The 20,233-nt window shown below is 44.8% G+C and overlaps 1 protein-coding gene across 9 annotated transcripts in view; it reads left to right on the top strand.

Annotated features, from left to right (window-relative positions):
* MAPK9 (mitogen-activated protein kinase 9) overlaps nt 1-14,460 on the top strand; it is a 38,192-nt gene extending 23,732 nt beyond the window's left edge. For 4 of the 9 annotated variants that reach the window (XM_006102542.3, XM_006102544.3, XM_014467863.2 and 1 more), the window contains 7 exons: nt 1,113-1,278; nt 2,691-2,762; nt 5,643-5,825; nt 6,987-7,111; nt 8,430-8,493; nt 9,987-10,055; nt 11,398-14,460. In XM_006102542.3, coding sequence (XP_006102604.1) covers nt 1,113-1,278; nt 2,691-2,762; nt 5,643-5,825; nt 6,987-7,111; nt 8,430-8,493; nt 9,987-10,055; nt 11,398-11,540 — 822 coding nt within the window. In that variant the 3' untranslated portion in view covers nt 11,541-14,460. Of the gene's footprint in view, nt 1-1,112; nt 1,279-2,690; nt 2,854-5,597; nt 5,826-6,986; nt 7,112-8,429; nt 8,494-9,986; nt 10,056-10,278; nt 11,280-11,392 lie in introns of those variants that run through there. The other 5 variants (XR_002826187.1, XM_006102545.3, XM_023743874.1 and 2 more) reach the window with 5 other exon arrangements.
* Nucleotides 14,461-20,233: the final 5,773 nt, after the last annotated feature.

Genomic DNA, 20,233 nt, shown 5'->3' with positions numbered 1-20,233 from the left:
GGCCTGCCAGGTTGGAGGCGCCCAAAGCACCAGCCCCTTTTCTTTTTCAAACGTGACTTGCTGGTGTTTCAAGCTGCGTTACACAACAGCCCCACCTGGTAAAGCCCAGCGGGGAGTGAAGCCAAAGCGCACAACACAAGAAGCGGTCAAAGCCAAGGTTTCCCACAACACCTCTCTCCAAGGGACTAGTGACCACTGAGGCTCGGCTTAGGCTGCCGGTGCTCCCGCGGGGTGCGTGCGCAAGTCTTCCAGGAGGGCTTCTCCGTGGGACTATTTTGCTGTGAGATCGCTGTAGGGGTTCTTGTGCTGCGCGCTCTGGGATGAGGCCTCCATTTAGCCAAACAGTTCAATGGTCCTTGCCCTGAAGAGGTTCTGGAATGCACAGCCGCTGCTGCGGACGTGCTCCAGGAGGAGGCGCGCTGGGCTGCAGGCAGCAGGAAGCGCAGTGCCCTCGGTGCTGCAGTCCTGCTTGGTGCCGGGCGTTGATGTCACAGCAGCCACCCACCAGCAAGTCCTTGTTTGTCCGTGACGAGGTGCTTCCCTTGAGTGGAATTTTGGCACTGGTTGCTGGGCCTGCTGCACTTTCCACAGAATGGGCTGATCAAGGTCTTGAACCTGGAGGAGGTTCCCATCTCACTGCCCTCTCCTGGTGAGCCGGTGGCATGCCATGACTCAGGTTCTCCATGCCTGCGCAGTATGGTGCAGGGTGTGGAGGCCGGGGCATGAAACGGGGCAGGCCCGGGCCCTGGGCAGCATGGACCCTACACGAGTGGCAGCCCCACCCCTCACACCGGGCACCAGCCCCTTGACCCTCAGCCCGGCCAGCTCCCCCCCTCGGGAGGTTTGAAGTAAAGGTCATGAGCATTTCCACATGGGGGTGAGGGCAACCAGCTGACTTCTTTAGGCTTATTTGTATTAGTTTCAGTTTGAGAATAGGATTTTCCAGAATTATTCCAAAATGCCAGGGTTCCATTCTAACTTTCCTCCTCCCGCCAGCACTCTCATGTGCTTCAGCAGTCACTGACCTCTCCGCTCCCTGCCAGCATGAGGTTGTTTATTTACTAGTAGCATGCTTTGGTGCATTTTATTCATTTAAACCATTTCTGTCCTAGGATTTGAAACCTAGCAACATCGTAGTAAAGTCAGACTGCACGCTTAAGATCCTGGACTTTGGCCTAGCCCGGACAGCGTGCACCAACTTCATGATGACCCCGTACGTGGTGACACGGTATTACCGGGCGCCGGAAGTCATCCTGGGTATGGGCTATAAGGAGAACGGTGAGTGCAGATGGTACCGGAGAGCCTGAGATGTTTAAAAATAGTGCCATTCGTCATCACTAGTGTTGTCTCTTTCCTGTGAGTTATATGAACTTTAACGTGGGGACTGTGTTACACACAGATTATCCTAGTCCACAAATAAAAAATCATTACTTTTATATTTCCATTAGTTAAAATTTTTCACTTTTGAAGTTAATATTTTTGAATGTTTATCAAAGTATAACATACTTATAGAAAAGAATATAAATCTCAAGTGTGCACTTAATGGGAGCGCACCCACATAACCAGCACCACCCCAGGCCTCTCCAGGGCCCTTCAGGTCTTAGTCCCCAAGGGAAGCTACCAACCTCATTTCCGGCACCATTGATTGGTTTTACTTATTTTTGAACGTGCTACAAATGGAATAATATATGTTCTTTTTTGCATAGAAAAGTTGATATCGGTGTTTTTTTAACATCAAAACTTATTCTAGCAATAACAGAATAACAGAGCTCTTTCAAACTTAGCTTTTGACAAATTTGCCAAAAAGAATGAACTCACGTTTACTTGTTTTAAAAAAGTCTGAAAGTTTGCCCCAGCCATCTGAAATGGGCTTTGCCTCAGATCTATTTAGCTGCTCCGTAACCTGTGCTCCCACTGGGACACCGCTCTGGCTCTGTTGTTTCCTGCGGAAGGGAGAGAAAACTAGATTCCCGCTTACCTTCTCCCACGCGCCCCCTCTCCAGCAAGGGCACTAGATAGCCCTCTGCCTGGCTGGCAGAGGCGTGAGTTCTGCTGGCCCCGCAGAAGAGGGTGAGCCGCTGGAAGTCAGGGCACCTGGCAGGGCCTCCCCTGGAGCTCCGAAAAGCCAGCCTGCCTCTGTGGGCCCTGCTGACGGGACAGTTTAGAAAAGGACCCTCAGGAGGCCTGGGGTTCGCATGTTACCAGCTGCGTTGGTCTTTATGGGAGGGAGTTGGAGGAGGATGTGTGGGTCTCCTGCTGGTTTTAATCACCTGGTGTTTGGTAGTGGACATCTGGTCTGTCGGGTGCATCATGGCAGAAATGGTTCTCCATAAAGTCCTGTTCCCAGGAAGAGACTGTATCCTTCACAGGGAGACCTGCAGTGGCCACGGGGGGCGGCGGGGGGGGGGGGCGCTAAAACAGCTTGGTGTGGGGACAGGCACTTCTGTTTCTGGGGTTTTGTTTGTCTTTTAAGCTGTAAAGTATTGGAATCTTTGCCGCTTAAGCCCCAGGTTGCTGTGCACTGATGGCTACACTGGAGGCTGCAACCATTCACATTGTGTGAAGCTCAACTCACCCTTAGCAATTCGTTCTTCCATATTTGTGTGTTTAGTACACTGTTAGAATTCCTTTTCCTCACCTTTGTTTTGTTCATGGCACTTTATAATTTTATCATTTCATTTTATTTTCAGTTGATATCTGGTCAGTGGGTTGCATCATGGGCGAGCTGGTGAAAGGTTGTGTGATATTCCAAGGCACTGACCGTATCCTTCCCGGGACCTTCCCGGCCATGCTTCCTTAAGCGCTACAAGCAGCCGGAGCTCAAAAGGAAAACGCCATAGTTCCAGACCGGGTGTAAGGGGCTTTATTATGTTTGTTAAATTAGTGTCACAAACCAACGGTTCAGTTTTACCTTTTCTTTTTTACTTGACTACCTCTAATGATTTTATTGAGGCTTGTTAAGTTAAACTAATTATATTAGCTCTTAATTTTATAAAAAATAGCTTATTAGAAATTTATTTACTATTTGATGAATATATTCTGATATAAATGAAAATGTTATTTATTTAGTTCACTCAATTAATATAACTAGGCAAGTTGCTGTCTAAATTTAGTAGGCCAGTAAGTATTCCTGCATAATTTAATTAATATGCTATTTTGTTAGCTATTAGTATGCATTAAAATACTTTCCCCCAAAGAACAGAAGCACACTACATAACACCTAAGTGAAAAAGATTAAAGTGAAAGTTGGTGAGGAACAACATATGGTAAATTTTCTTGTTTCTCTGCTGACATTTTGTAGAAATTTTTTAAAAACCTGCTTAAAGGTATTTTGTGAGACACTGGGAAGTCTAAAATAAATATAAAATGCCAAAGATTAACTTATCTTGTGGTCAGGAAATCATATTAATGACATAGCACAAAGTAAATAGATAATATAGCTTTCTTTCCTCATATTCCTCATATTCTTCCATCTCTAGTGTTTTTTACGCCAACATGGTTCTTCACATATGCCCTTTTTCATTTGTGTTCTAACCACTTAATATTTTCATTAGTCTTTGATTTTGATTTTTGTTATGAAAGCTTTAAGTGTCTCTGTTCATTGGCAAATTGATGTGTTGTGTTTTTTAAAGGAAATCAAGCTGTGTAGTCAGTGTTTGTATTTTGTTAATTTTAGTTTTTTATAATTTTATGAGGGCAGTTTTTTTTTGTATTATAAATTATTCACAACACAAACTTGGAATGAAAAGGTTTTATTCCTGTCATTTTATTTACCACATCACAGATATGTGAGGTTAAATGCAGCATTTTATTTTGTTCTAGTAAATTTTCCAGTAGTTTCCCATAATCTACCTTAGATTCACTTGTTTCAAACTGTAAGGAAGGGGGCCTTTATTTTACAAATAAAGTCAATTAAAAAGGGAAAAATTGACATATTCTAAAGTTAAATCATTTAAAAGTATCTAACATTCAGTTTGTCTCAATTCTTATTCATTTTATGCCTTTCCTTTTTGTATTAAGAAATGTTTTCTTCAGAAAGTACAAAATGAAAAATGTGGGTACTTTTTGGTACATTATTAAGTAATTTAAAATTCCTACTTTACATATTAACATCTTATAGTGTCTGTAATTAATAATTTACATATAAGATTACCTAATGTCATTTTCAGAACACACACGGAGATTAACATCATTTTTCAAAGATAATTTTGCCAGTTTTTCAAACATTAGATTCTGGAAAGCAGTCTGCAGTTCTTATAGATTTGCTTTAGGTTTGTGGCCTGCGGTAGAAAAGGAGCTCCTGTCCCAGCATGGTCCATAAGAGAGGAAGCTTTAGCCAGGCCACCTGGGGCCCAGTTCTGACTCCCACATGGTGTCTGCATCCTTGAGGAGTCAGAGCCCTTCTGAGCCTTGGTTCCTCTGTGGTATAATGAGAGCTCGGTGGTGCCTTCACACACCCCGGATGTCAGCCAGGCTTTTGGGACTGTCCTCCTGTCGCCTCTATAGACATAACCCCAGTAACTACCCTTTCCTAGGCTCTCAGCTGACCTAAAGTGGAAAAGGATGGCCCAACTGCTGAGCTGAGGGTAGACCTGCCAGGTCAAGGGCTATCACAAGGAAACCACCAGGATGGTAGGGGGAGGCGGCTGAAACGCTGTATTTGTTTTGAAGGTCAGCCCTTCAGTGAGCCTTGTTAGGATTCTGAGACATATGTCAGACACTGGAGATATCAAGAGCTGAGCTTGGGAAGAGGTTTGGGATGGAGAAACAAAGATGGATGGTCAGACTGCCATGCTGTGTAAAGGCAGGATACTGGTAGTGAGTGCTGAGAGGACAAAGGAGGAGGACAAGCCCCTCGGGGGGCAGAGAAAAGAGAAGCCTGTGAAGGTGACAGAGGCCCCTCCTGGAGGGAGAGGCTCTAAAAGCCAGGGGGGAAGTGGCTGAGGGGAAGCTGGGTGACGCTGTTAAAAAGGTCAGGGTTGAGAATGACCACTGGGGTGAGGGATGGTCACTGGCAGCCTGGGTGGGCTGGATTTCATGGAGTGATGGGGCAAGCTGACAAGAGGATGTTTGAGAGAGAGCAAGAGGCTGGGAATTAGAGAAACACGTATTGACAACTTTTTTTTTTTCAAGTGAAAATGGTAGCAAGTGCCAGATGTGGGCCCTGCCTCACAGGGCTCTGGCTCCCCAGCTGTGAACTGAGAAGCCCCATAGGTCTTCCAGTTTAGGGAGCTTTCGATCTAACATAGCATTAATATGAAAACTGGCTTCAGTTTGCCTTGTAATTACTGTCTAATTTCATAGATAAGCATTTCTGTCATAGGTATTCTTCAGTTATAAGATACCTTTATTTCGATCTAGAATGGGAAGGCACATAGAACTCATTGTATTGATTTAATAAACTGTGATCATGGTTTATAAAGAGTATAAGAGTTTTTTTGTTTGTTTTTTAATGGTCTAAACTTGGAAACTCAAACCTTATTTGAATATTATTTCAAAATGCTTCTGCTGGCCCCGTGGAGTGGCCTAGTTAATTACTTGTCGACAGGTATAAATATAATTTGTTTTCCTTTGAATGATACCACTTCATGTAATAGGAATATAAGGCATTTCAGTTGTATTTTCCTCAAGAGACTCCTTAGATATTGATCAGTGGAATAAAGTTATTGAGCAGCTAGGAACACCGTCTGCAGATTTCATGAAGAAACTTCAGCCAACTGTGAGGAATTATGTAGAAAACAGACCAAAGTATCCTGGAATCAAATTTGAAGAACTCTTTCCAGACTGGATATTCCCATCAGAATCGGAACGAGACAAAATTAAAAGTAAGCTAGCCTCTTTCCTTGTTTCCATAATCTGGGTGAAGCGTTCATTTTTCATGTTTGTATTCTAAAACCTGTGAACATTGGGAAACAAAATAGTTGAAACCTTCAAGTAAAACCATTTCCAGGCTAAAAGGAAGGCATTGTGGAGAGAAAGCTTCAAGGCCTAGAAGTTTTGTCCTCAATAAAACGGCTTAACTAAATGGGCCAAATAAAACGATTCCCACCAGTCAGAGACTCCTGCGTTAGTTCCAGCAGCTGATGTTTTAAACGTTTCCAGGTTCACAGGATGCTTGAATAAGGATCTAGCCCCATTGAAAAGTCAGAAAACAAATGATAGTTCAGTTCAAAAGAAGCTCCTTCTCCCTTTTCCTGTGTCCATCACTAAAATGTGATTTAAGGGGAAAGAGATTTGTTTCTCTCCACATCAAGGTAAATTGCCCCTCAATCAGAAAAGCCCCATCTCTCCTTTGCCTGTATATGTCAACTAATTGTCAAAACTTCAGTGAGCCTTGCATTGAACTAAGTTACTGAAGGTGTTGGTTTTTTTTAGCTACTACTAATCTCTAGATTTTTTTAAAGTGTGCGTTGACAACATTGTATACAGGTAGGCAAAGCAGAGGCACCTGGGAAGTGCCCATCCTGTGCCAGCGTGAGATTATTGTGTGGCTTATAAGGTCTGTTCTAGTTGCACTTTGGAACGACATCAGAAATAAATGCTCACCCGTGCTTCGTGTCTGCACAGACGGCAGTGCCCCGCTCAGCTGTGCACCCGCCCTGGCAGAGGCGCTCCCTGGGACTCTGTCTTCCTCTTCCAGACCTAGAGGCTGAAACCACATCCAAAAGCCCGATTTCTAGTGAAAGAGGCTGATAGGTTCAAGATCAAGTCTTGAACCTATCAAACAATTTTCAAAGTTCATATATTTAAAAAAACTTTTTATTGATTTTAGAGGGAGAAGAAGAGAGAGGTAGGAACATGGATGAGCATCGATCGGCTGCCTCCTGCCCCCCACCCCCCCAGGTACATGGGACAACGCTCAACCAACTGGGCCACACCAGCCAGACCCATTTTTGTTCTATCTGTGCTGTCACAGTTAGTTCTTCATAGTGCAGTTTTCAGATAAACAGCATTGGTTACTAATCTAATATTTGTTTTTACTCTAGCAAGTCAAGCCAGAGATCTGTTATCAAAAATGTTAGTGATAGACCCTGACAAGCGAATCTCCGTGGACGAGGCTTTGCGTCACCCTTACATTACTGTGTGGTATGACCCTGCTGAAGCAGAAGCGGTAAGCAGCTCTCGTGAAAAGACATATGTTCAGGGACTTATATTTCCTAGGGTCTTCTGTCTGGTCTAGAATGTCTACATAAGGGGAGCAAGTCCTACATTAGGAGGATCACAGAGAGGCCATGTGATGGGTCACGGCCCCTTTTGGAGCACTTGTTCCTGGGGCTCTAGCTCAGTACTTAGAAAGTGAACATGCTTATGCTGCGGCCATAGACTCATCTTGGATGCGGATGCTGGCGTGTGGTCACCATATCACCATTTTAAGCTCCATGTGTATCTGGCATTGTGCGTTGGGCTTTGGTTACATCATCTTGTTGAGGCACCCAGTCAGGCTAAGAAACTTGCTGAAAATCACAAGTTTGTTGGTCCTTCTCAGGGGCACCTGCTAGAGGCGCTCCACTCTGAGCTGGTGCTCGTGTGCATGTTTCCACAGCACACTGGGGGCGATCCTCAGCTGTGAATGAAGAAGCGCATAGTGGATGCTGATTGTGTGCCAGCAGTGGAACTCATTTTTATGTCTTGGCCTCTGGATTTAACCATTTTATTTTTATTTTTTTATTATTCTTTTTTAAACCTCCATTTTAAATATTGTTTTATATGAAAAGAATCTGATATATAAGCATGTGATTCTTAAGCAAGTTTTTGGATCAGTGCACTGATGGGTGGAGGTGGATGGGTTTGGGAGTTCTGATGAGAAGAACTGTCAATCTGGACTGCGTTCTCCCCCTTCTGTTTCCTAGCACAGTGCCTTGTCCAGGGAGGGTCTCTAGGAAGCAGCCTTTGATGACTCATTTTGTAATTACACTGGAGGCCCAGTGCACAAAATTGGTGCACAGATAGGGTCCCTAGGCCTCGCCAGCGATCAGGGCCAATCAGGGCCTTCCGGCTGCCGGCCAGGGCCTTCCTTCCCCGGCTGCTGGCTGCTGAAGGCTGGCTGCTGGCTGGGGCCTTCCTTCCTTCTGCGCCGCCCCATGGTGGTCAGCACATGTCATAGCAAGTGATCGAACTCCCAAGGGGACACTTGCATATTAGGCTTTTATATATATAGATTTGAGCAGATAGCTTTAAAGTGTTTTGAGGTCATGTGATTATAAAGATGACAATAAGAGCTCTATTTTATTGGTTAATCTTTTCTTAATTATTTTGATTCTAAAACTGATATAATATCACACTTTTGAAGAAATCTTTCATAAGCCATGTTTGAAAGAAATTACATCCATATCATAAATATATTAGAAGTCCTCCAAGTGATTCTACCCTTTTCTTAATGCCTCATTATTTTGTAAATTAATTGACTTTACGTGTAACTTAATTTTTAGCCACCACCTCAAATTTACGATGCCCAGTTGGAAGAAAGAGAACATGCGATTGAAGAATGGAAAGGTAACTGGGAGCTGATTTTGATCCATACTTACGACATTTCTTGAAGTCCTTAAAGGGGCAGTTTCTCACTTGTCAATAATAGCCTTTGGGGGCCGGAACAAGAAACCCTGCAGGCCATTACCCTCCCTTTCCCCCTTCCCAGGAGAAAAAGAACTCGAAGGTAACAGTTCAAAAGGAACATGTATGAATTGTATATTATTGGCTTTAAAAGAGAAAAATAAGGGCTTTTTCACATGACCTTACCTTATCAAATCCTGGTTTGTCAACTAAGTGTACTAATTATATCCCACCTTGATGACATGTTGCAAAATGTTGGGTAGCCCCAATTTACAAGCCCGTAAGCAGACCTTGGGGACTTCAGTGGGGTCATTTGAATGTATGCTGTATTCATAAATCATGTGGTTGTATATGTGTTTTAAAATAGAATTTGAGCAAAATAGCAGATCACAAATATGCAAAAAATTTTTAGTCCACTATGAGATTAACCAAACAACTCACAACAAACTAAACCAGCAATAAAGAGACTGAACTAATGATTTTTCATTAAAAGTTTGAATCACTAGTAATTGAGAACCATGGCCAGCACAAGTCAAAATAGGTGACTTGGGCCCCTCCCCAGGGTGCCCGGAGTGCCAGTGACCTGCGTGCACACACCGCAGGGCCTTACACACAGCCACACTTTGTGGCAAAAGGCAGGCTTCTTTTATTTCAAGAATCCTAAAATTTTAGAACCCCCTAATACATTGCTTAATAGTTCATTGTTTTTCTTACCAAGGAAAACCGAGTTGAAGCCAAGAAAAAAGTTAGGTATTTGGATTAATTTCTGGCCAGTCTGGAGGTGCTTCTAGCTCACATGTGGATGCTGGTCATGTTTGGAGAACCACAGTAATGACAGAGAAACATACAAACACGTGTGAGGGCATCCAATAGTTTAAAATGTTCTGTGAGAGCCATTTTGCTAACTTTCTCTTTCTCTCTGTTTCTCTCTCTCTCTCTGTCTACCTGTCCCCTTTTTAAAAATCCCCTCATGGCCCTGACCGGTTTGGCTCAGTGGATAGAGCGTCGGCCTTCGGACTCAAGGGTCCCAGGTTCGATTCCGGTCAAGGGCATGTGCCTTGGTTGCCGGCACATCCCCGGTGGGGAGCGTGCAGGAGGCAGCTGATCGATGTTTCTCTCTCATCGATATTTCTGGCTCTCTATCCCTCTCCCTTCCTCTCTGTGAAAGATCAATAAAATATATTTTTTTTTAAAAATCCCCTCATGGACCCAGAACCACCTCCATTTTTGGTGGCCTTAATAATTGGGTTGAAAAGATGTAATCTATCAAAACATGGATAGTTTGGTCTAGGTCGACTGTGTTTCTGAATTAACTGTGTATCACAATTAAAAATAACACATCCCAGTGCCCTTGGAGTAGTTCCCGTTGACTTGGAAGAAGGGTTAGAGGTGCCAAGAAACTGAGGAAGCCTTTTCACTTGCACTTGTGTTTGCAGAGCTGATTTACAAAGAAGTCATGGACTGGGAAGAAAGAAGTAAGAACGGTGTCAAAGATCAGCCTTCAGGTTAGTCATCGCTTTACTAGTTGGATCGCATTCTTCTCTCCCTGGTCAGCTTTCACAGGTGGCAGTAGTGTGTTAAGTGCCAGCCTGACCAGCACTGGGTTTGAAAATCCGTGGGTGCCTAGTCTCCCATCTGGGTTTGTCCTGGGGGTGGCAGCTAACGTTATACTGAGGTGCCAAGCAGTGAGCGAGCCTCATTGTAAACATTCTTGTCCCATCCTTGCAGCAGCTGCTGTCAGCTCCATTTACAGATGAGGAAACTGAATGTAAAGCCTTTTCAATGTGCATGACCCACTTTGTCCTGGCCCACACCCAGTTAAAAAGAAAACGAATGTGAATCTAACTAAGATGAGTTTGGTTTTCTTTTGAGAAAATTATTCATCGTTGTGGCAAAAGGCAGACTTATTTTATACAGTTACACCATTTTCTCCTCGCTAATGGGAGAAGCCTAATAGCGAGGCAACTGTGTGATCACTAGAGACATAGCATGTCTGTTCCTAAGTCTGTGGGATGCTACCTGTTTTTCTCACAGAAACTCTTCATTATAGAGATTTTCTCACCCAACTTCTTATTATGGAATTTTATATTCAGCAAGACAAATGGGTCAGTCATCTAGAGGTTGCGTAACTTCAGCATGAGATTAGGTGCTTTTTGTTCATTAAGCCCACATTTAAGACTGCAGACACTAACCTCTGAGAGCCTGAATGTTTTATTTTTGCTCAGACCAGACCAAAATATGGATAGTAGCAAGTAGGATAATTTCATTTGCCTTAATATGTCAATTTTGGAGATTTCTAAAACAAAAATAAAATGAACAGGAGGACACCACATTTTTCCCCCTTTCTTGCTGGTTTGTTTGTATACAGCCCTTATTTTAGAAGGTATTTTTATTGCAAAAGAATTCTTCAAAGCTGATGCTTTTGTCCTTGGATCGAGTGTTTGCGATTATAACTGAAATGTCTGGTGGCATTTGAATCCTATTTGGGCTTAAGCCTTTTGAGATACTGATAATTTTAGAATACATTCAGCAATTTTCTTTAATATCCTTTTTAACCCAGCAGGCATTTTTAAGTAGTTAACATGATTATACATGAATACATATATGATGCTTAGCCACTAGGAAGAAAAGGAGAATGTTTCAGGGAAAGACAGGAATATTTGGGATTCTGGGCCTAAAGAAAGACTCTAGGAAAAGCTCAAAATGTACAGTCAACTAACTTCTCATTTATACTAATAGTTAGGACGGGAAAGCACAGAGGACAGCGAGGAGTGCCCTGCGGCTCCCTGCCGGGTGTGCAGCAGCGTCGTGCCTCAGGTTTTATTATGCTTGGTTTTCTTAGCACAGATGCAGCAGTAAGTAGCAACGCCACTCCTTCTCAGTCATCATCTATCAATGACATTTCATCCATGTCCACCGAGCAGACGCTGGCCTCAGACACAGACAGCAGCCTCGATGCCTCCACGGGACCCCTTGAAGGTTGTCGATGATGAGTTCGAAATAGCAAGCTTGTTGTCAGTGAGGAACTCTCGCTTCCATGGGCCTGAAATGCCCAGGAGTTGATGGAACCAAATAGAAAAAGTCCATGTTCTGCATGTAAGAAACATGATGCCTTGCCCCTGCTCAGTCCTGATAGCATTGCCTGCCTAGATTATAGTGAAGCAGGTTATGTCTGAAGAACAAAGTACAAGCCACACTTTTAGAGATTTTGTTCAAGGTCATTTCAGGTGAGCAATTAGAATGAATGAATTTGTTTCTTTAATTGTACGGTAATGGTAGTGACAATTTCTCATCCTCAATGACTGTTGGGACTTATATGCATGTGACCACAGTGCTTGCTCCAACTTGCCATCTAGAACTTTGGAAATCAATATTTAAATGCCAAATAGTCTTCCAGGTAGTGCTGTTTCTAGAATTACCTCTTAATCTTAAGTACTTTGGTGTCTGTCCAGAAAAAATAGATTTATGTGTATTAATTGGCCACCATCATATTATCATATCTCACCTTCGTTTATGGTATGATTTATTCTATCTTTTGTATTTCAGAAGAAATATAATTACATCTATTTAATAAATAAAAAATAGAACTTTTTAAAAATTTGTCATGTTTGGGGCTGAGAATTATCTCTGCTAAAACCAAGACACTTACATGCACATTAGTCTGGTGGCTGCACATTCAGCTTTACTGCATGACAAAGTTCCAAGTTGTGTTTCGTGCTGCTTAGACATATATACTTTTAAAATCTTGTCGACCCTAACTCTTTTTTTCTTGGTCTTATGAACTTACTATTAGTTTAAAATGCTACCTAGAAATTCACCATCTTTATTAGCCCCCTAACAATCCATCTCAGTAATATGATGGCACATAGCTCCTTGAATCCATTATTGCCTTTAGAGTAGGGTTTTGCAAAATGACCACTAAAGGCCATCACAGGCACTTACTGAGGGCTCGCTCTGCCCACAGCGAGGTGGGTCCCTTCTTCCTTCATCGTTCAAGGTGAACATGACTTCGCAAGGCAGGTTTCCCTTTTCCCACACAGCAGGCTTCCGGGCTTTCTTTCTTCCTGAAAGGAGCACATTAATCTCCCTGTGGTCTGTGAGGAGCAGGCTGATGCCGAACGCCTGCTGGTGGCTTCCCAGTTGGTGTTGGCAACTTTTCCTCAGGGACATCGTGCGTGTTCTGGGAAAACTCTTCAGAGGGTGTGGAGGAGACCCTGAAAGAGTGTGGTTCACTGTTGCATATTCCCTGATTTAAACTGCTCACCTGAAATGGATGCTTTCAGAATTTTGCATGTGGAAATCATTCAGAATTCACTGAGATGCTGGGTATTGCAGTGTCACTGCAGAAATGGAGCTACCGATGGTCACATTTTGGCTACCTGTGTGCATAATGCTTTTCCTAGAGCTTATTCTGTACGGATTCCTGTCTCATGTTAATTATTTTGGAAGCTGATGGGTCAACATTCTCTAGAATTGTTCTGAGGAGGAACTTTGATAAGACAGTTTATTATAAATATTAGCTACAATATTTTATTTTCTCTGCACCAGTTGTATCTTATTGGTTGGTATTATTACTGGAAAGTAGAACCTTTAATGAGCAAATTTAATACTGAAATCAGTTTTATATTGTGAGATTTAGACACACCCGAGTACAAGATGGAGATACTAACTTGGACTGAGGCAAAAACACCTTTTGTGGGGCTTGGGATGATTTTTGTGTTTGGAGGCTGATGGTATAGTGAAGACCGTTATCACTATACATGTAAAAGCATCTTAAAATGGCCTTTTCTCTAATGTGCATTCTTTTAAAAGCTTTACTAAATCTATCTTTTAAAATAAAAACAAAGAAAGGGAAAAGTTTTAAAAATGTATTATCTGCCCTGGCCTTATGTAAATGCAGCACCAGGTGCTGAGGGTACAGGGAAGTCCCGCTTCACCAGGCACCCCACAGATGGGCTTCCTGCTCACTCCTTCGTTTGTGTTCACGGATGGAGCCCACATCGTGCCAAGCCCACCTTCCATCAGGTGGTGGGGAGCGCGCGTAGGACAGGCCACAGGCTGTAGACAGCAGAGCTCACAGGAATACCTCACCCCCTGCAGGGTCCCCTCCGAAGGAGGTGTGCCAGGTCCTGGTGCAATGCGCAGGGTTTCACACTGGTCGCTGTGGATGAATGCTGATAAGAACTGAAAATGTGCTCAATTTTTCATCTTCTCTATTTTATTTTTGTAATTTATATTGTACACAACCCTGGAAGTAACTATTTTGGACACATATTTTTATAAACCAGGTAATTTGTTATTAGCCTGGAGTTTGATCTAGGTTCGTTTTGTTTGTTTTCACTCAAAACCGAAATGACTGCCTCCCCTTTGTCAGGTCTTGATTTCAAGTGCAGGTTCCAGAGAGCAGAGTCTGTCCGAGTAGGAGAGCATTCTAGAAGCACATGCTGCTCAGTGCTGACAGCTGTGGTCTGGAGATGCTAGTGTGGCTCTGTTCTTACCTGTGGGATGCAAACTCAGAGCCACAGAGCTGAAAGGAAACCTTCAGCGGGGCCTTGCCGGCAGCCGAGTCCCTCGTTGAAAGGTTGAATGGGATGCTGGTTTCATCCGGATCTGATGCTGTGTCAGTCGTGGTGATGATTACGAGGTCTACTGCTTGATCGCTAATGTAACGCCTCTGATGTTTCATGCTGGTGGTAAATACAGGTGTGACCTCTCAGATTGCATATCTCAAAAGTAATATTGCCTAATGTTTTGTAATAAAATATATTATGTGTGTTTTGATTGGTGAAAATAATACAGATACATTTTAAAAGAAGTGTATAGCATGTCCAATTTTTGTGTGTTTTGAAGTGACAATTGACTGTATATTTCTACATCACCATCGCTGATTACAGATTTAACGTAAACACAGGTGGATGTTGAAGTGTCGTCATTTCAATCAATACTAGCAAATGTTTTTAAATTGAAAGAGAAAACATTTCTTTGAGATCACTTACTGAAAATATGCTGCAAATCCTGAATCTGTTTTCAAAACGATGTAGCACAAAATGATTCAGAGCCGTGGTGTCATTGTCTGCTCACAAGGTGTGGCCGGGAGACCCACCGATGGGTCTGCCCTTGTATCACATCGTGTCCCTGGGCACCCACGTGCTTGTGGTTTGTGCACGAGGTGAGCACTTGGGTTTGAGTCACTTTAGATGTTCACAACTTAGGACAACAGGAGTAGAAGGGCCCTCAGAGGCTCACTTTCTTTTCTCTGCTTAAAAGGGCTGGAGCCATTTCAGATAGATGAGTGCCAGTCTTATTTTTAAAGGCCTCTGGAGAAGGAAGACATTTCTCTTGATATTGGTCTGGGTTCCATTTCTCTATCTTACCACCTTCCCATTTTCAGTGAAGACAGTACTGGAATGCTTTTTATTAATTGACAAATGGTACATGGTGGTGGGGGGGATTTGGGTAGGGGAAGGGGTAATCTTTCAAAATAACGATATCGTCATGAAGATTCATTCTGTGCCTCCTTGTGTGACTGTGAGCATGAGGTTATCTTTGACTAAGGCAGTGTTTTTATGTTTTCTCTTTAATCAGGAAAGTTGGTAACTAAATTAGTAATAACAGTGACAGAGTGGCCAGTCATGTCCCCTTGAGTCTTGGGCCACGATTAAGAGGGATGCACCTGTCAAGCCATTGGGAACTTGTCATTCGCTGTGTCCTCAAGGCCCAGGGCCACACACACCTTCATAGTTTGAAAGATCAAGGCTTTGGGGCCCAGGATCCTGTGAGCAAGGGTGTTTGCAACCACGGTTTCTCTGCCGTGGTGCTTTAGAGTGGAGACCATTCAGAATCAGCTTTCTAACTCCCAATCCCTACCCCGCACAACAGTGAGAAGGCTGCAGCCCCTGAGGAGGGGGTGCAGGTTTGCCCTGAATATAGATCTCACTCTTTTAGTCATAAACGCCTCTGAGACGTTGATGAGAACTTGGACTCTCTCCTCACACAAATGCCACGAGCACAGATTTTGCCAAGTTTTCTGAGAATCCTAGTGGATGCCATGGCAAGAGCTCCTTTCTAGAAGCAGCTGCTGGATGCTTTGCGTTCTAATGGGAAGCAGAGCCTGCAGGAGGGTTCCGGGGGCTCTTCTGCTCTTCCTGCCTCTGACACTTTTGCACACAGATCTTGGGTGTATATAGGGACACCCTCACTCTGATCCCCAGCACCAGTCAGTATTCTTATTAAGTGCCAAAAAGAGAGCATAGGGGCTTAGCTGCAGTGAAATGAACACAGTGCATGATGAAAGGTAGAGCTGGAGGCTTGTGATACAGACTCATGGAAACATAGAAGTCGTTATGTACAAGTTATGAAATAAACTCTTGACTTAAGTCCGTAATTTAAATAGTTGATTCTCCAATAATATGTTCTTTCCTCCTCCTACAACTTCACTGTATCTTTCATAGAATTTTTATAAGTGTGCTTTAAAATAATTTTTTTACATACTTAGATGTCATACAGAGAGAGAAAAGGTAGAGAAGTCCTCTGGTTCACACCCATTCAGAGCAGGAATCGATCTGGAGGGCTCACCTAGCCTCTGCTTAGATTATTTTCATCAGGAATGCCCTTCCTACTGAGTAGTTTTGACTGTTTGAAATTTCTTTCTTAAATGGAACTGAAATCTGGCTCCCACAACTTCCACGCATGGGTCCTAGGCATTTCCTTTGTATGAAATAGAGTGAATTGGACCCATCTTATGAGACAGGCTTTAAGACGTTAGTTGGGAAGATAAGCTCCAAGTCTTCTGGTCTCTAGATTAAACTCAAAGTTCTTCCAACCCTCTCATGAAAAAGCCCTAGAGCAGCGGTTCTCAACCTGTGGGTCGCAACCCCTTTGGCGGTTGAACGACCCTTTCACAGGGGTCGCCTAAGACCATCCTGCATATCAGATATTTACATGACGATTCATAACAGTAGCAACATTACAGTTATGAAGTAGCAACGAAAATAATTTTGTGGTTGGGTCACAACATGAGGAACTGTATTTAAAGGGCCAGAAGGTTGAGAACCACTGCCCTAGAGTCTCTCCACTTCTGTGTACTCTAAAAAAACTTGTCTAGTGCCCAGACAAGAAAAAGTTAAAGGACTCCATTACCACCAAAACAGCATTACAGGAAATGTTAAAGGAACTTAGTGAAAAAGAAGAAGAGGAAGAAGAAGGATAGGAAGGGGGAGGGGGGAGGAGAAGGAAGAAGAAGAGAGAAAAATATGAATCATAAAATGGTAATAACTACCTACCTATCAATAATTACTTTAAATGTAAATGGGTTAAATACTTCAGTCAAAAGACATTAGGGTTGCCCATCAATAGCCAAGTGGGTAAAAAAGGCATGGTACAATGTAGGCCAGGAGGAAGATGGTAGTGGAGTAAGTGGATTTTTATCCCCCCCCCCCCCCCCAAGAATCTAACTAGAATTGGAACTAAATTGGGGGAATATTCACTCCAAAATGCCATCTGGGGACTGGCTGAAGAGATGTTTAAACAAGGAAGGGCAGAAGGAAGGGCAGTGTTGTGAGAGGCGCTGGCCGAGCTCTCAGGAGCAATAGGCCAAGGGGAGGAGGGTTCCCTAGGGATGAGAGGGGCCTCTGGGACCCCCCAGGAGGGCACCCCAACCTGGACAGGCAGAGTCGGCAACAGCTGCCCATGTAGCAACCTGTGTTGGAGATTCTAGCAGCGAGAAAACAGCTTCCCAGAGGCAAAGACTTATTTTTGAGGGCAGGTGCACAGAATTTTCGTTCCCAGTCACTCACCCTGGTTTCTGCAGAGGAAGGGCCATGTGGACTGGAATTGCCTGAGGAGAGACGGGGGTGGAGGGAGTTGGGGAGAGTGCTGGGAGGATGGCTGCCAGGATACCTGTGCTGAGTCATCCTCTCACTATCCCAGTGGCCATTTCTCCTGAGACATAAGCCCCTCCCAACAGGTGAACCCTGGGGAATGGCAAATGCCCCGCCCCCGGGATACCGTTCATCCCACCTTAAGGAATCCCACTCATCCCACACTCTGGAATCCAGCTGGCCCCACCTGGTACCACTAACCCAGCTGAAGAGGCAGCAGCCTCAGGGAGCAGCCAGTCATGGGCTGGCTGTGAGTTAGAGATCTTCCTTCCACATGCCTGGGAGCCTGCCTGGTGCTTCCCTCTCACAGGAGAGCTGATATAAACTCCTGACTTCCAGCAGACCCAAACAGCCTGCCTACAAGGGTCTCCACCTGGCTGAGGACAGGGAAATAGTACAGGTACACACCCTCCACCTGACTTAGGGCCCTGTGCTGCTAAAAAGCAACCTAGGACAGTGGTTCTCAACCTTGGCTGCACATTAGAATCACCTGGGAATCTTTTTAAAATCCTGATTTCTGGGCCTCATCCTCTGGAAATTCTGTTTCTTTGTTACTAATGTTGTGGCCCCACCAACATTAACCAAGGTTGAGAACCACTGACCTAGGAGCTCAGCTTGGCCCTTCCCATGGGCAGACAAGCCCAGTAAAAGCAGCCGCAGCTGTGGATTGCTTAAAGCTTCAAATAGGATGTCGAGAGCCAAACTTGGACAGCTTCTGGCATTGGCTGGCACAAAAGTACCTCCTGGGAGGCCCAAAATAAGCATACAAAACAGCCTCAGACAACATAACAGTAGGCTGCAAAGGGAAACCCTATCAGGCATCAAAATCTGCCAAGATGAACTTCACTTGCACCTGTACAACAGCTCACACAACATGGTTCGGGCTGAGCCTCACAGTTAGCCAGCCTGAGAGGAGATCCCACACATGAATAGGATAATAGTCAAGACCAAATTACAGCAGGAGAGACAAAACATCTACAAAAGGATTGCTCCTAGAGCATCCAGCTAAGGGGTTCAAGAAGACTGCACCACTGGGGCCCACGGGACATTTCCTACAAAAGGCCACCCCACAGAGACTGGGAATCATAGCAGGCATATCTGTAATACATAAACACAAACACAAAGAGACAACTTAAATGGAGAGAGAAAAAACATCCCCCAAATGAAAAAAGGAGGACTCTCCAGAAAAAGACCTAAAGGAGATGGAGGTAAGCAATTTAACAGACATAGAGTTCAGAGTAATGGTTAAAAGGATGCTCAAGGAACTTAGTGAAAACAATAAGGAACTTAATGGGAACTATAAGGAACTTAGTGGGAACTATCCTATCTAATAATAGAGAAACATGGTAATTAACCGTACCTCCAACACTCTTCCCATTGGCTAATCAGGGCGATATGCAAATTAACTGCCAACCAAGATGGCGGCCAGCAGCCAGGCAGCTGAAGTGAACAGGAGGCTTGCTTGCTCCAGTGATGGAGGAAGCCAAGGTTTCCCGCCTGCCGCCGCCCAGCTCTGAGCTGCACTCTAAGCAACTATGTTGCAATTATAGAAGCTAAACAATCCCCAGAAACTTGCTTTCAGCCAGCCGGGCCTCAGAGCTGGAGTTGCAACAGTGTTTCAGTTATAGAAGCTAAACAAAGTCCAAATACCTGCTTTCAGCAGCTGAGGTCTCAGAGCTGGAGCCGAGCCTCAGAGCTAAAGCCGGCTCTCAGCTCCAGTGACAGCCATAGAAGGTAAATAAATCCCAGAATAAAAAAAAGAGAGAGGTTGGGAGCTTCAATCACCTGCCAGCCTGAAAACGGCCCTCAGCCCCTCACCCAGACTGGCCAGGCACCCAAGCGGGATCCCCACCCTGATCCGTGACACCCTTCAGGGAAAACCAGCTGGCCCCCACCCGTGCACCAGGCCTCTATCCTATATAGTAAAAGGGTAATATGCAAACTGGCCCTAACAGCAGAAGGACTGGGAATGACTGGTCACTATGACACACACTGACCACCAGGGGGCAGACGCTCAATGCAGGAGCTACCCTCTGGTGGTCAGGGCGCTCTCACATGGGAGGAGCTCTGCTCAGCCACAAGCCAGGCTGATGGCTGCCAGTACAGCAGTGGTGGTGGGAGCCTTTCCTGCCTCAGCAGCGCTAAGGATGTCTGACTGCAGTTTAGGCCTGCTCCCCGCTGGCAAGTGGACATCCCCCGAGGGCTGCCGGGCTGCCAGAGGGATGTCTGATTGCCATCTTAGGCCCAATCCCCCGGGGAGCGGGCCTAAGCCAGCAGGTGCTCATCCCCTGAGGGGTCCCAGACTGCGAGAGGGCACAGGCCAGGCTGAGGGACCCCCCCTCCCCCACCAAGTGCACAAATTTTTGTGCACCGGGCCTCTAGTCCTATACAATAAAAGCCTAATATGCAAATCGACCAAGCAGCAGAACAACCAGTGCAATGGCCAGTCGCTATGATGCACACTGACCACCAGGGGGCAGACACTCAATGCAGGAGCTGCCCCCAGCCTGCAGGCCCCAGGCCAGCCAAGGCGGGTACCAGTGGGGGCCTCCTGATCTCCCCACCCATCGCCCTGTAGAGGGAGGCGACCGACAGCGGCAGGGGGTGGGGCTGGTTGGTGAGCAGGTGGCACCAGGCCGGCCAAGGCGGGTGCCAGCAGGGACCCTGCATTCGCCCTGCTGGTCACTCCACAGATCAGCCCTGATTGCCGGCCAGGCCTAGGGACCTTACCCATGCACGAATTTCCTGCATCGGGCCTCTAATATAGGATAAAAAGGAATAGAAACCATAAATAAGAACCGGTC

This window comes from Myotis lucifugus, unplaced genomic scaffold (genome assembly GCF_000147115.1).
Source record: "Myotis lucifugus unplaced genomic scaffold, Myoluc2.0 scaffold_417, whole genome shotgun sequence".
Lineage (NCBI taxonomy): Eukaryota > Metazoa > Chordata > Mammalia > Chiroptera > Vespertilionidae > Myotis > Myotis lucifugus.
Note: the sequence above shows the minus strand (reverse complement) of the source record. Positions and strands in the feature narration are given on the sequence as shown.